Consider the following 16,375-nt stretch of genomic DNA (forward strand, 5'->3'; position numbering starts at 1 on the left):
AGGAAACTCTGCCACTCTGGCATCACCTAGCCCACACAATCCCATGACATGTAACTGATCTTACTGGCAACATTAACAACTCAAGACAGTCATGATGCCGGATTTATTGTTAGAGGAGAAAGTGAGGACTGCAGATGCTGGGGATCAAAGTCAAAGAATGTGGTGCTGGAAAAGCACAGCCAGTCAGGCAGCATCCAAGGAGAATAGATGTTTTGGGTTTAAACCCTTCAGAAATCAGCCCTGATGAAGTGTTTATGCCGGAAACGTCAATTCTCATGCAGCTCAGCTGCTGCCTGACTGGCTAAGCTTTTTCTAGCACCACATTCGGACTCTACATTTATTGCTGTTTTTGTTGACTACACTAACATCCAAAGGATATTTTAAATAAAATTTGATGCGCTTTCTGGCACAAGAAAATTCAGCCCTATCATGCAATATTACAACTTGATAAAGATCAGAAAAACAAAGAAAATTCAAAGAAGGAACAAATGAACTCAGTTAATACCTATAAAATTATTTAGTGTCCCAAGTTACACAAATACATACTCATATTGCCAATGTATTAAATAGCTCAAAGGCGACATTACAGCATTTATCGTGTAACTCCACATGTATAACTACGCGGGGACAGGTGGCTGGAAAGATAAGCCGGTATTAGATTAGGCAGATGCTGTGTTAGGCTGGTAGTTGGACAGAACACTGTGGCGCTTTTATAAACACGATATTCATATTGGACAGAGCAGAGGCTGCTGGTTCAAGACCTGGCATCAAGAGAAAAAAAAAGAAAATCCTAAATTTTGCATTTCTTGCGGTCGCAGGGGAAGGTGCCGGGAGTGGAGGTTGGGTTGGTGGGGGGTGTGTGGACCTGACGAGGGAGTCACGGAGGGAGTGGTCTTTTCGGGACGCTGATAGGGTCCACACCCCCCACCAACCCAACCTCCACTCCCGGCACCTTCCCCTGCAACTGCAAGAAATGCAAAACTTGCGCCCACACCTCCCTCTCACCTCCCTCCAAGGCCCCAAGGGATACTTCCATATCCGCCACAAATTCACCTGCACCTCCACACACATCATCCACTGCACTCGATGTGGCCTCCTCTATATTGGGGAGACAGGCTGCCTACTTGCGGAACGTTTCAGAGAACACCTCTGGGACACCCGGACCAACCAACCCAGTGGCTCAACACTTCAACTCGCCCTCCCACTCCACCAAGGACATGCAGGTCGCCCCCACCCCACTCCGGCCTATCACCCTCACCTTGACCTCCTTCCACCTATCGCATTTCCAACGCCCCTCCCCCAAGTCCCTCCTCCCTATCTTTTATCTTAGCCTGCTAGACACACTTTCCTCATTCCTGAAGAAGGGCTTATACCCGAAACGTCGATTCTTCTGCTCCTTGGATGCTGCCTGACCTGCTGCGCTTTTCCAGCAACACATTTTCAGATCTCCAGCATCTGCAGTCCTCACTTTCTCCTCCTAATTAAGAGTTATACTTCTATAGAAAAACCATTAAGTGAAAATCCTGACAACCCCAACAGAAATGGAATAAAATGTACTGCACCTTTGAAAAAGTCTCCAACATAGTCTTTAGGTGATGACACCAGTGGACTATCCAGATTTACAATAGATTTCATGACTATTTCCAAGGCATTCCTTCCATACTGCAGAAGTATCAAACAAGCAAACAGTTAGTTTATTTACAGCAAGAATGCTACACAACACAATACAGAAGAATATTTTGTGTTAAAAGAATGTTAAAAGTTGGCATGTTAGGCATTATGTGGGCAAAATAATTTCACACCTTCCAAGTGGGCCGAAGGGCCTGTTTCCACACTAAGTAATCTAATCTAAAAAAGTGTGAAGCAGAGAAGGTGCACAAATTGAGTTATCAAAATACTTTAAAAAGTAGTTATGGAAAAATTTTCAAGTTAAATACTTGAAATTAAATAGTAAAGTCCATTTAAATGATTCTAAACAAAATAAAAACATTACCTTGTTATCAAAATTGAACCTACTCAAATCTCTGGTTTCAGTGGCTCGTCTGTCACCATGCGTAAGAGCACCCTATCCAAAGGAGGAAACATCAGCTTAAAAAGCACATTTTGGTATGCAACCTTTACTATGAAAGGGAACATGAGTGACCAGATAAGGATAAACGAAAATAGTATCTTATTTATTGGATCAGACATCTGCTAAATTGTTGCCACATTGAGTGCAGTTTTCAGTTAAAATGGCTAATTCAAAACAGTAACTTTCAAATTTGTGGGAAGTTTCATTTTCACAGAAAACTCCAAGCCCCCACATACATTCCTATCATTATGTTCAGTATAAGCTAAATAGGTCCTTGCAGCTCATGAACACAGAAGCATTGATGCAGACCAATTACTGTCTTACAAGATGAAAAAACACAGCTTCAATGAAATGAGTCTTGTGATCCTACTGAAAACACCAGTTTCTTAAATAGTTGCTGGGACTCAGTTCAGTCAATCAAATATGAACTTGAATCAAATTAAATAGGAATCATATTCAGTGTTCAAATGGTCTATGAAACATCAAGCCATGAAAGGGCACTTTGACCTCAATGCAGGTAGCTGCTGCAGATTACAGGGATGCAATAAAAAAAGTAAAATGCACTGCGGGTTTGGCAGCTTCTACAAAGTTAATGTTTGAACATTATTCATTAAAATGTTAATTCATTCTGGAGACACTACATATTTCCAGCATTTCCCATTTCAGTTTTGGATTTCTAGCTTGTGCAGTGCTTAGCTTCTCTAGAAAATGCAAAATCTTTCTTCTCTGCTGGAGTCATACTCTGAATCACTTGCTTAAGTGAGAACAGTTCATTGCATTTTCTGAACTGGGGAGAGAAGACTTGTATTTAAGCGAGGGTACTTTCACAGACCACTGTATTATATTATTCAGAATACTGAGTCCAACTAATCACAATGAAGTACAGCACAAAAACAGTAAACATATGACAACATATCTGTCAAAGGAAAGATCTCACACCATTATAATTTAGATAGTCATTCGTACAGCAGAATGAGAGAGAGACGGTCAAAGAAATTTAGTACATTTTAGTACATTGTAAGAGCAACTCATGGAACAGAGCTGAAACAATGAAAGCAGGGAATGTTCAAAACTGTTTTGAAAAGACGTTAACTTACCAAACTTTCCAGTCTTTTTGCAACAATTGAAGCAAATCTTTGTTCCCCTGCCAATTCAGAGATGAGAAAAACATACTCAGGAGAGGTCACTTGGTTTGACCGATGGGTTCTACCTGCAAATAAAATATCATTTTCACAATTACAGCAAATAAAAATCAACTTCAATTAACCAGGTACTGTTGAGTCTGGTTAGAAGCTATTCTTTTGGTATCCTTACATCCATATTTACATGTAGTAGTACAACTGCATTAAGATAAAACAAAGAATTGTGGATGTTGGAAACAACAACAGAATTTGTTGGTGAAACTCAGTCTGGCAACTCCTATGAGGAGTCACCAGACTTGAAACGTTAACTCTGCTTTCTTCCCACAGATACTGCCAGACCTGTCGAGTTTAACCACAAATTTGTTTGCTACAAAGAGCATTGCATCCATTACACCTGAACTTTACAAATAAATTCAACTACCAAAGCTTTTGAGCCATCTCGAAGCAGCAATACAACACACCCAATCAATCCACAGTACAGGGTGCATACAGACCATTGACAAGTCACAAGTCATGTCACTTATGACCAAATAAGGATTGTAGATATTCACAAGTAACAACAAACATGAGGTACAGCCCAACTGTTCTTTCCACATTTTCTTGATGTGAACAGTCATCCTGATCCCATGCATCTGTTCTGTTTTATCCCTCTGTTCCCATTCTCTTAAAGGCCCAAGAGAATTCTTTACTCAAGTGTTTATAAAAATCTCTGCTTCAACCGAACTCCGCCTCAAAAGCCTGTATATGAAAGAAATTTGCACTGGTTTCTGCACTAAATTTCTTCCAATCTTATATCTATGCCACTCATTTTAGACCCTTCAAATCACTTTGTCCCACTCCTGCGAAATCACATTCATCTAATTTGAACAAAAATAGCCCTTAACTCCCACAAGCAAACAAACAGATTGTTTTTGTTGCAGGCTTTGAGAACACTTTTCAACTTGTCCTTAGCTTTACCTTGAGGTAGCTTTAGAGGACCTTGAGGAAAAAAAATATGATACTCAATCTGATGCTACCACAATCCCACTTGCAAAATAGCAATAAGCATGCTCTGGTCTTCTATTAAGCATTAAATTTACTCAGTCACCTGACAGTTTGTTGTTTTAAAAAGGTCAACGTAAAATGCGATTGCGTTTCCTGATCTGGAAATTTTAAAGAAGAAATACAAGAGCTGCTCAGGTACCTGTATACATGAACCCCTTGCAAATTCAAATAATTGCACATTACCCTTAGTCTACAAGACTTCACAGATGCACAAATATGCCATTCAGCCTGTCTAACTTTCTCCATTCAATCAGGCCATGACTGGTCAGTAACACAACACCATTTACACATGTTGCGCCATTTCTGGTAACATCCGTCTTTAAAGTTAAAAATCACAACACCAGGTTATAGTCCAACAGGTTTAATTGGAAGCACACTAGCTTTCGGAGCGTCGCTCCGAAAGCTAGTGTGCTTCCAATTAAACCTGTTGGACAATAACCTGGTGTTGTGTGATTTTTAACTTAGAACACCACAGTCCAACACCAGCATCTCCACATCCTTCTTTAAAAATCTTTATATCTCAGTTGAAAATGCAATTTCAACTAAGTTTTCATCATTCTTTAAATTAAAAAAGTCCCTTCTAATGCAACTCCTGGACGGCCAAATCCCCCTTTCATAATACTCAAATGTCTGGAATACAAGATTACTAAATAAACATTAGCAAATTAAATAAAATTTTAAGATTATCTCACCAAATTGCTGAATAGCACGGTCTGCACTCCAAGGCAATTCCAAGGTCATGTGCACACGTCGCCTTTGGTTCTTAACTCTGCGATCTGCTTGCAATGATATACCAGAACTGGCTGCTTCCGAAATGATTGCAATATTCTGATAAGCAAATAGGACAATTTGTTATAATAGTCTGTACAATTTCGGTTCGAAAAGAAGTTCAATTACTCATACCTTCTCTCCATCCATAAACCGCTGTTTTTCTGTTATATTCAGGATTTCAACAGGAACATCAAGTTCGGATCTAGATTCATAAGATATGCTACCATCATCATTGCTCACAACCCTGCCTTTCCGGCCAGTCATCTAGGAAAAAAAAAGTTATAATTAACAAATGTAATCAATTTTCATTTAAAGAGACTTGATTCAAGCAGATCAATTTAGGAACCAACCAAAATAATCTCAAGCAGAAGCTAACAAAACTGTGTGACATCATACAAGTTACTTTGATTAAAGGTCAAAGGTTAGCAAATGTGCGGCAAAACGAAATTGCATTCCCTAACATTATTTGTTTTGCCCAACTGTACAGTAGCCATAAAATTAATACTGATATTATATGAAAAATGGAATAAGAGCAAGCAGTTGCAGAAGCAAAAAGAGAAAGCAAACACTTATGAAGTTGAAGGCGTGTATTGTATCTTTACGAGAGTGTGAACACTTTTGTACAGAGCTTACAAGTACCTATAATATTACGAGCTAACAGTGTCAGTGTACTGGAAAATTGAAAATGTAACATGAGGCTGTGAAATGAGTACCTGAGTTGGTTGCTGTTTTGACTACAAATAAAATTTAACTAGTTTACGTTATGCCTCAGGACACTAAAACACAATCAAGTTTGTATTTATTATTTTGCTAACATCAAACCAATGAGAACAATCCGATGTTGGGGGTATTAAAAAAAAGACAGGCAGTTTGAAAGTCAGACAGTAACCATCAGAGCGAGAGCGAGAGCGAGAGCGAGAGCGAGAGCGGGAGCGGGAGCGGGAGCGGGAGCGGGAGCGGGAGCGGGAGCGGGAGCGGGAGCGGGAGCGGGAGCGGGAGCGGGAGCGGGAGCGGGAGCGGGAGCGGGAGCGGGAGCGGGAGCGGGAGCGGGAGCGGGAGCGGGAGCGGGAGCGGGAGCGGGAGCGGGAGCGGGAGCGGGAGCGGGAGCGGGAGCGGGAGCGGGAGCGGGAGCGGGAGCGGGAGCGGGAGCGGGAGCGGGAGCGGGAGCGGGAGCGGGAGCGGGAGCGGGAGCGGGAGCGGGAGCGGGAGCGGGAGCGGGAGCGGGAGCGGGAGCGGGAGCGGGAGCGGGAGCGGGAGCGGGAGCGGGAGCGGGAGCGGGAGCGGGAGCGGGAGCGGGAGCGGGAGCGGGAGCGGGAGCGGGAGCGGGAGCGGGAGCGGGAGCGGGAGCGAAGAGAGAGAGGAGAAAGAGAGAGAGAGAGAGAGAGAGAGAGAGACCCAAAAGATTGAAACACACTATCATATGAAACATATTTGCAGTCAAAGAAAGACGATGACCATGGGAGATCTTCAGCCAGAAAACAGATGGCGGAGATGACAACCACCATATAGTTTTGAACTTAAGTTGATGTAATTTTACTAAGTGTTTTATTGGAACAGTATACTGTTAGAGTTGGAGGCAGGTAACAGTTAGTTGGGAGGGGAGTGCAGGGGAGGTTTTAGGAGTTGTGAATAGTTGGTATTTAATGTTCACTCTTAGAGTTAAAGAATAAATTGGTATTATTTTCTTTAATTAATAGAATCTGGGAGCTCTCAGTCACTCATGCTTTAACAGGTTACGAGGCGAGGTGAGCTTTTGTGGGTGTTTATTTTAATTAATAGAGGGGTTCACCACCATGTCATAACACTACCACTTGGGGAATTCTACCCGTCAGGTCTAAAGATCTGTGGCCCAAATTCACACCTTTCAGATGCATCGTCAGCTGTGCCTTTAATCCAACTTCACCTAAATTTCCTTTTGGTCTTCAAGATACTCCACAGAACTGTTTGATCATTTGCTTGATTCTCTCATGATGTTAACCATTCATTTTAACACTTCTGTGAAGCATCTTGGGATGTTTGCCTGCATTGAAGTTATTAGATAAATAGAAATCTTCATTGTAAATGCAACATTGCCAGAATACTTTCTTCAAACTAACCTCTGCTACATTATCTGGACCACCAAGCTCATCTATTAATTCATCCAGGGTGTTGGGAGGCAGGTCTTCAGCAAGCCTCTCCAACTTCTCAAGCAACTCTCGTTTCAATTGTTGCGCTCTTTCTACTGCATCTTCACTGGCTACAATACTATGGCTGCTATTACCTATTGGTTTCATTTGGAGAAGAAAGGGAAAAAGAAAATAAAACATGTTAACAGGAAAGGACTTGAGAAATTTCAAAAGATTTAAACCTGTGCTAGAATGTCAATATGTAGTACAAACATATTGTCTCTACCAAACAAACAAACAAACATCGCTCCAAAGCAGAGTTAAATTTCTACCTTTAACTGACTGAAACGTTTTACATTTCCACTATCAGTACCTGAAGGAATTGTATTGTTTGTTGTGCTACTGACTGTGGTGGTTGAGAAACTAGGCTTTTTTGATCCAAGGCCAGATGCTAGTAAGGCACTTTGAATAGAATCAGGATCAATACTTTTCTTTTTCTTCTTCTTGTCTTTGTCTTTCTTGCGGTCCTTCCTCACTAACCAAGGATCTGTTAGAGACAGCAGAAAAAAGTTGAACAGCAAACAGAAATTGAACATTCATCAAAACGGAAGGAAGATTCACCACCCAAAAGGCGCAGAAACACTGAAGTTGCACAATGAACCAGTCCAGGGCTTTGTTGATTATTTAATATCATGACAACTTTTCACATGCACCAATGGCATGCAAAAAAAATATTTTGAGAGACAAAGAAATACATTTCTCATTGATAACACCTTTGAACCCTTACCTCCGTTCCAGAAAAGTTTCTTGGGGCTGTTAACAGTACACCTTGCTTCCAATTCCCACCGTGACCTTCTACCCATCATGGTATCATTCTCCTCAACAAACTCAACACCTTATTCAAGATGCAAACACCAAAATTGCATTCCTCCTTTCTAAATCACAGCCCAATTCCTTTCATCCTCTTTTGAAACTAAAAAAAAATTGGATTATTTTGTCCCAGAGTCACTTTTTTGCTACAGCAGTGTCTCACCCACCCTGAGCCATGATCACTTCTCAGAATATAATCTAGTTTCTGACATAACCAAACTAATCTCTAATACTCAGACAAACTCCTTTCATATTCTTGGCGTCACAAAACTAACTGACCTCAAAAATGGATACACAAACTACTATAACTACTCCACTTGACCAGGAGTGGAATTTCTATTATGCATTCAATCCCTTTGAAAGTTCAGGATTTGCCCCATCTATCCTACTACATATTATGTCCTGCCTGCCATTCCACCTCCCGTGTGCGTCAGCAATAATGGCTAATTCAGTATAAAAGCTATCACCAACAGATCATTCCACGTCCTCAGACTATGTCCACATTGGGGCATCAGTCTACATTTTCCAGTTTTTGAAGTGAAGCTTATATGGTAATCCTTGCCTACTGCCAACACCAATTCTAGAATTCTCTCCTACACCAAAAGCCAAGCTAAGAGCTCTCTCACCATCAGAAGACTCAAAGTTTATTCCTTCAGTCCTCCTTTAATCACATCCCCTACTCTGACTGATTTGTGCTAAGAGTCAAAGGTCCCCTACTTCCAATGAAATATCCTGCAATGTTGATAGTGAAGATACTATGCAAGTTGCATAGTACATTATTTAAAGTGTTTGATGCCCAACTGTTGAAACACTCATTTAGTGCTAAACTGACTATTACAAAAAGGATAATTTGCTGAATCATGCTCGCACTTCTCCATCTGCAAATTACCTGCCATAACAATCACCATTTTCACTGACTTACCATCTTCTTCATTCGAAGATTCATCTCTGAAAGGGTTGAAGTCATCATCACCAGAACTGACCGACAGAAAACTTTCTTCATCACTTCCTTCGCTTTCAGATACTTCAGACTCACTCTCTGAAGAGCTGCTTCCAGCAAGTCCTTTGCTCTTACGAGGTTTCTTTGCTTCCCTTTTGTCCTCATTAGCTTAAAATGAAAATTTGTAAAAGTTTTCTTTTTTTAAAAAAAACTTTGTAGTGGGTTGAGGGAAAGCAACATAACTAACTGCCTGGAGAAGTGGAGAGTTTAAGAGTACAGATGAAGGACTGGGGTGTTACGGGGAAAATAAGACTGTAGGAAAATTCAGGAGCTGGGTGAGGCAAAGTCACAGAAGAATTTTGAAAGGGTGCTGTCTTGGCTATTCACATGGTGCTATAGCCTCAGAATGATGGGGAGCATTGTGACTGAACGATTTTCAGTGTACTAAGGAAGTAATTGAGTCAAACAAAAACATCTGCACTACGAGCTCATACAAAGAAAAAACTTGGGTAGAATGAAAGACCAACCCTCTACACAAGGCTGACCAGGCAGTGGCTTGTCTTGGCAAATACCACAGACTAATATACAAGTAGAGCTTGTAAAAGAGGATGGCAGGGCAGTTCTCAAAAACTAGTTGATAAGTTAGCTTATGCCTCATTCAGTAGGAAAGATATATTTTTGTGCAGTTTAACGCAATTTAGTTCTTGCAAATCTGTCTGCTGTCCAATCGCGTATTTGGGGTTTACATTTAAAACTTGCACACTGTATTTTCAAGTAATTTTTTCTAAGCACCAGAGAATACATGTGGCAATGAGAGGTCACAATCAGAATGCAAAAAGGGTTTCATGTTGTGCTATTTGACTAGATGGATGCAAAACTCCATTATGCAAATATCAGTTACACTAAAGTGCAAAGATTACAGAACTTACAATCTCAAATATACAACATGTACAGATGCATTTCCGATGAAAACAGCTCAACAAATCAGATTTAGTTTACATTCTGAAAGAATGATCTTTCATCATTGCCACACCCACTGGTAGTCACAAGGTATGAAGCAACCAGCATCACAATCAGCAAAATCAAGCAAGCTTGTACCTTTTCGCTTTTTTCCTTTGCTGTGTCTTGATGGACTGTCAGTGGGAGAGTCATGATTACTGGACACAGTCATATCTATCCCCAACAAACTGTACAGCTTCTTTCTGTCAGGTGCTGGGAAGTGTTTCTCAGTCAAAGACTGAAGGACTCCTCTGAAATTATTTCAAAAATGTTTTAATAATCAAGTTATGTAAACAATTGCCCTGTATTCTTCAATCTGAAGACATTTTAAGACTCTGGCTGTTGTGACTAATTTGATAGGTATTATCAGCTCTAATTTATTATATACATACACATTGTAGGTATGGTGAGAGTCTTTGGGTCTGAGCCAAATTGCTTTCTAGCAGAAATCAGTAAATAATTGTTGGGTCTGCAGTCAACATTTTACCTCTGATAATAGCTGTAAACTCAGCACAGGTCAAATATAACCTTTTTTTGGTCAGTATGGCTGGTCTGTTCTGCCATAGAGAAATCCTCACCAAAATGAGTAGTTTTTAAATAGGACACAAAACTGAAACACTTCTAGCCATAACAGAAGACCTACTATTAAGATTCAATTTGCAAAACTGAGAGGATGAATCCTTTCCAGGTCTTCTGTTTAGAACTTAAAATACCAAAACTTTTTATTCTGCTATCTGCAGTGACTTGTCAGGAGTGAGTAAAAAAAAAGGTAATTAAGTAGCTGAAAAGGACATTGAGACATTCTGAAATTGTGGAAGCTAACACAAAAATTGGTCTTTATTTCGAACAGCATGCTTGCAAATGACCAACTGAGTGTGGTGCTGGGTTGATGTTTGTGTAGGACCATGTTTCAAATCTTCCCATGTGTCACAATTTCCATTGCCCAAGGTATCATTCATATCTTACTGAAAATGGCAAACCTTTGTAGTGGCATTTCTACGGGTTACCTGCAGTAATTGTTTGAAATATTTAGACTATACAGCCTTAAATTGTCCAACAAGCTACACAAATCCAACCTGGGCTTGAAATTTTCAAATGTTTGACATGGGCGATAAACAAAAAAAATTAAGAACTGACCTTTAAATTCAAGACTATTAAAATAAACATTGCGAGTAGCTTTAAAAATTACATTTCTATGTCCACTCTTGCTTGAGAGCTTTCATAAAGTTGACAAAGAACGTGCAGTTATAGAGGTAGAGCCTAATGAAATCTAGTAATCAAGAATTTCACAACTAAGTAATGAAATCAGGAAGACAAATATATCAGCAATTAAAAGGTATACTAAATCATGAAGAATTTGTACAAAATTTTCCTTCCTTGCACCGGATATTTACGTTCAACTGCACATGTAGCAAACATGTAAAATTCTAAGTTGCAAATGATTGCACAGTAAGATAAAGCTGACAGTAACTTTCAGCTGCATAACTAATTTAGAGACCTGAGTTGATAGTTTACAAAAGGTATTTTTATAGAAATTGGCAAGAGTAATTGATGCTTTTTAGAAACATTGATTAATTTACAATTACAGGCAGTAATACTATTTAAACATACTTAGCAGTTGAAACAAAATCATTCAGTTCACCACCACCTTCCTCCAGAGCTTCAAGAGTTCTTGCTTCGCCAGTAGATTGCAGACCAATAACCACGCACTACAATTCCAAAATAAAACCATTAGAACAGGTAACATCATTTTAGTCAACAATTGTCTGTACAATTATCCCTTTAAAACTTTATTTAAAGCAAAGTCTAAATCCTGTGGAATGGAAAGATATAATTTTGTTGGGCACTCGGGTATAATGTAGGCAAACTTGCAGAAGCCTTGGGCGGCACGGAGGCTCAGAGGATAGCACAGCTGCCTCACAGCACCACGGTCCCAGGTTCAATTCCAGCCTCGGGCGACTATCTGTATGGAGTTTGCACATTCTCGCAGTGTCTGTGTGGGTTTTCTCCGGGTGCTCTGGTTTCCTCCCACAGTCCAAAAATGTGCAGGTCAGGTGAATTGGCCGTGCTACTGCTGCCTCACAGCTCCTGAGACCTGGGTTTAATTCCCGCCTCAGGCGATTGACTGTGTGGAGTTTGCACATTCTCCCAGTGTCTGCGTGGGTTTCCTCCTGGTGCTCCAGTTTCCTCCCGGTGCTCCAGTTTCCTCCCACAGTCCAAAAATGTGCAGGTTAGGTGAATTGGCCATGCTAAATTGCCTGTAGTATTAGGTGAAGGGATAAATGTAGGGGAATGGGTCTGGGTGGGTTGCTCTTCGGAGGTTCGGTGTGGACTTGTTGGGCCGAAGGGCCTGTTTCCACACTAACTAATCTAAAGTTCTTATTATTCTATTACTCCAATATTTTTTGACCTCACGTGAAAATAGTGCACATTTCTTCATTGTCCACACCAGCAACCTGTGATCTTCCAACATTAACATTCACTAATGCATAGATTATTTTCTTTAATTCACATTTTAAATTTTTATGTTTACCAATAAATGGATCTACTAATAAATAGAACGTAGGCATCAGTGACTGAACAAGCCAGTTATGAGCCATTACTGATTGCCTTGATAAAGTGGTAATGAGCTGTCTCCCTGAATGGCTGCAGCCCTTGGGCTGTAGGCACAATCATAGTGCACTGAAGTTCTAGGATTTTGAAGCAGTGATAGTGAAAGGTGAATAACAGTTCCAAGTCAGGATGGAGGCTAAGAGGGAATCTTGCAGGTGGTAGTCTCATTTATCTGCTGCCTTTGTTTTCCTAATTTGGAGATGCCAGTGCTGGACGAGGGTCATAGAGATGTACAGCATGGAAACAGACCCTTTGGTCCTATCCGTCCATGCCGACCAGATATCCCAACCCAATCTTGTCCCACCTGCCAGCACCCAGCCGATGTCCCTCCAAACCCTTCCTATTCATATACCCATCCAAATGCCTCTTAAATGCTGCAATTGTACCAGCCTCCACCACTTCCTCTGGCACCTCATTCTGTACCTGTACCACCGTGTGTGAAAAAGTTGCCTCTTAGGTCTCTTTTATACCTTTCCCCTCTCACCCTAAACCTAGATTTGGTACTGGGTAATGAGCCCGGCCAGGTGTTAGACTTGGAAGTAGGTGAGCACTTTGGTGATAGCGATCACAATTCTGTTATGTTTACTTTAGTGATAGAAAGGGATAGGCGTTATTCACTGAGCAAGAGTTACAGCTGGGGGGAAAGGCAATTACGATGCGATTAGGCAAGATTTAGGAAGCATAGGTTGGGGATGGAAACTGCAGGGGATAGGCACATTAGAAACGTGGAGATTATTCAAGGAAAAGCTACTGTGTCCCCTAGTTATGTATGTACCTGTCAGGCAGGGAGGAAGCTGTAGAGCACGGGAGCCGTGGTTTACGAAGGAAGTGGAATCTCTGGTCAAGAGGAAGGCGGCGGCTTATGTTAGGATGAGATGTGAAGGCTCAGTTAAGGTGCTTGAGGGTTACAAGGTAGCCAGGAAAGACCTAAAGAGAAAGCTCAGAAGAGCCAGGAGACGACATGAGAAGTTGTTGGCGGATAGGATGAAGGTAAACCCTAAGGCTTTCTATAGGTATTTAAGGAATAAAAGAATGACGAGAGTAAGATTAGGGCCAATCAAGGATAGTAGTGGGAAGTTGTGTGTGGAGTCAGAGGAGATAGGGGAAGCATAAAATGAATATTTTTCGATAGTATTCACTCTAGAAAATGACAATGTTGTCGAGGAGATTACTGAGATACAGGCTACTAGACTAGGTGGGATTGAGGTTCACAAGGAAGAGGTATTAGAAATCCTGCAGAGTGTGGAAATACACGTCCTGGATGGGATTTATCCTAGGATCCTCTGGGAAGCCAGGGAGGAGATTGCTGAGCCGTTGGCATTGATCTTTAAATCGTCATTTCTGGCACTATTCTTGCAGACAGACTAAGCAAATGTGGTTCCCCTGTTCAAGAAGGGGAGTAGAGACAACCCTGGTAATTATAGCCAGTGAGCCTTACTTCAGTTGTTGGTAAAGTGTTGGAAAAGGTTATAAGAGATAGGCTTTATAATCATCTAGAAAAGAATAATTTGATTAGGGATAGTCAGCACGGTTTTGTGAAAGATAGGTCGTGCCTCATAAACCTTGAGTTCTTTGAGAAGGTGACCAAACAGGTAGGTGAGAGTAAACCGTTGATGTGGAGTATATGGATTTCAGCAAGGCATTCGATAAGGATCCCCACAGTAGGCTATTGTACAAAATGCGGAAGAATGGGATTGTGGGAGATATAGCAGTTTGGATCAGTAATTGGCTTGCTGAAAGACGACAGATGGTGGTGGCTGATGGGAACTGTTCATCCTAGAGTCCAGTTACTAGTGGTGTACCGCAAGGGTCGGTGTTGGGTCCACTGCTGTTCGTCATTTTTATAAACGACCTGGATGAAGGCGTAGAAGGGTGGGTTAGTAAATTTGCAGACGACACCAAGGTCAGTGGAGCTATGTATAGTGACGAATCATGTTGTAGGTTATCGAGAGACATAGATAACCTGCAGAGCTGGGCTGAGGTGGCAAATGGAATTTAATGCGGACAAGTATGAGATGATTCACTTTGGTCGGAGTAACTGGAATGCAAAGTACTGGGCTAATGGTAAGATTCTTGGTAGTGTAGATGAGCAGAGAGATCTCGGTGTCCAGGTACACAGATCCTTGAAAGTTGCCACCGAGGTTGACAGGGTTGTTAAGGCGGCAAATAGTGTTTTAGCTTTTATTTATAGAGGAATCGAGTCCTGGAACCATGAGGTTATGCTACAGCTGTACAAAACGCTAGTGCAGCCGCACTTGGAGTATTGTGTACAGTTCTGGTCACCGCATTATAAGAAGGATGTGGAAGCTTTGGAAAGGGTGCAGAGGAGATTTACTAGGATGTTGCCTGGTATGGAGGGAAGGTCTTACGAGGAAAGGCTGAGGGACTGGAGGCTGTTTTCATTGGAGAGAAGAAGGTTGAGAGGTGACTTAATAGAGACATATAATCAGTGGGTTAGATAAGGTGAACAGGGAGAGCCTTTTTCCAAGAATGGTGGCGGTGAGCACGAGGGGGCAGAGCTTTAAATTGAGGGGTGATAGATATAGGGGTGATAGATATAGGACAGAGGTCAGAGGTAGTTTCTTTACTCAGAGTGTACTCAGCCTTTCCTCGTAAGACCTTCCGTCCATACCAGGCAACATCCTAGTAAATCTCCTCTGCACCCTTTCCAAAGCTTCCACATCCTTTTTATAATGCGGTTTATGACCAGAACTGTACACAATGCTCCAAGTGCGGCTGCACTAGCGTTTTGTACAGCTGTAGCATAACCTCATGGTTCCAGAACTCGATCCCTCTATTAAGGGTATGGAATGCTTTGCCTGCAACGGTAGTAGATTTGCCAACTTGAAGTACATTTAAGTCATCATTGGACAAGCATATGGACATACATGGAATCGTGTAGGTTAGATGGGCTTCAGATTGGTATGACAGGTCGGCGTAGCATCGAGGGCCGAAGGGCCTGTACTGCACTGCAATGTTCTATGTTCTATGCCCTCTAGTTCTGGACTCCCCCACTCCAGAGAAAAGACTTTGCCTATTTATCCTATCCACGCCCCTCAATTTTATAAACCTCTATAAGGTCACCCCTCAGCCTCTGACACTCCAGGGAAAACAGCCCCAGCCTGTTCAGCCTCTCCCTATAGCTCAAATCCTCCAACCCTGGCAACATCCTTGTAAATCTTTTCTGAACCCTTTCAAGTTTCACAACATCTTTCAGATAGGAAGGAGACTAGAATTGTACGCAATATTCCAACAGTGGCCTAACAAATGTCCTGTACAGCCTCAACATGACCTCGTAATACTCCATACTCTGACCAATAAAGGAAAGCCTTCTTCACAATCCTATCTACATGCAACTCCACTTTCAAGGAGCTGTGAACATGCACTCCAAGGTCTCTTTGTTCAGCAACACTCCCCACGACCTTACCATGATGTGTACAAGTCCTGCTAAGACTTGCTTTCCCAAAATGGAGCAATTAAACTCTATCTGCCACTCTCAGCCCATTGGCCCATCTGGTCCAGATCCTGTTGTAATCGGAGGTAACCTTCTTTGCTGTCCACTACACCTCCAATTTTGGTGTCATCTGCAAACTTACTAACTGTACCTCTTATGCTCGCATCCAAATCATTTACGTAAATGACAAAAAGTAGAGGACCCAGCACCGATTCTTGTGCCACTCCACTGGTCACAGGCTTCCAGTCTGAAAAACAACCCTCCACCGCCAGCCTCTGTCTTCTACCTTTAAGCCAGTTCTGTATCCAAATGGCTAGTTCTCCCTGTATTCCACAAGATCTACCTTGCTAACCAGTTTCCCATGGG

General features: G+C 41.7%; 1 protein-coding gene across 2 annotated transcripts in view; it reads right to left on the reverse strand.

Annotated features, from left to right (window-relative positions):
• Positions 1–16,375, reverse strand: part of sbno1 (strawberry notch homolog 1 (Drosophila)) — a 103,835-nt gene that overhangs the window by 16,830 nt on the left and 70,630 nt on the right. For both annotated transcript variants that reach the window (XM_043692636.1, XM_043692635.1), the window contains 10 exons: positions 11,554–11,651; positions 10,042–10,193; positions 8,926–9,111; positions 7,507–7,680; positions 7,125–7,288; positions 5,161–5,292; positions 4,950–5,085; positions 3,169–3,281; positions 1,994–2,065; positions 1,563–1,662 (listed from right to left, as the gene is read on the reverse strand). In XM_043692636.1, the coding sequence (XP_043548571.1) occupies positions 1,563–1,662; positions 1,994–2,065; positions 3,169–3,281; positions 4,950–5,085; positions 5,161–5,292; positions 7,125–7,288; positions 7,507–7,680; positions 8,926–9,111; positions 10,042–10,193; positions 11,554–11,651 (1,327 nt within the window). The remainder of the gene's footprint in view (positions 1–1,562; positions 1,663–1,993; positions 2,066–3,168; positions 3,282–4,949; positions 5,086–5,160; positions 5,293–7,124; positions 7,289–7,506; positions 7,681–8,925; positions 9,112–10,041; positions 10,194–11,553; positions 11,652–16,375) is intronic.

This window comes from Chiloscyllium plagiosum, chromosome 6 (genome assembly GCF_004010195.1).
Source record: "Chiloscyllium plagiosum isolate BGI_BamShark_2017 chromosome 6, ASM401019v2, whole genome shotgun sequence".
NCBI classification, from domain to species: Eukaryota; Metazoa; Chordata; class Chondrichthyes; order Orectolobiformes; family Hemiscylliidae; genus Chiloscyllium; species Chiloscyllium plagiosum.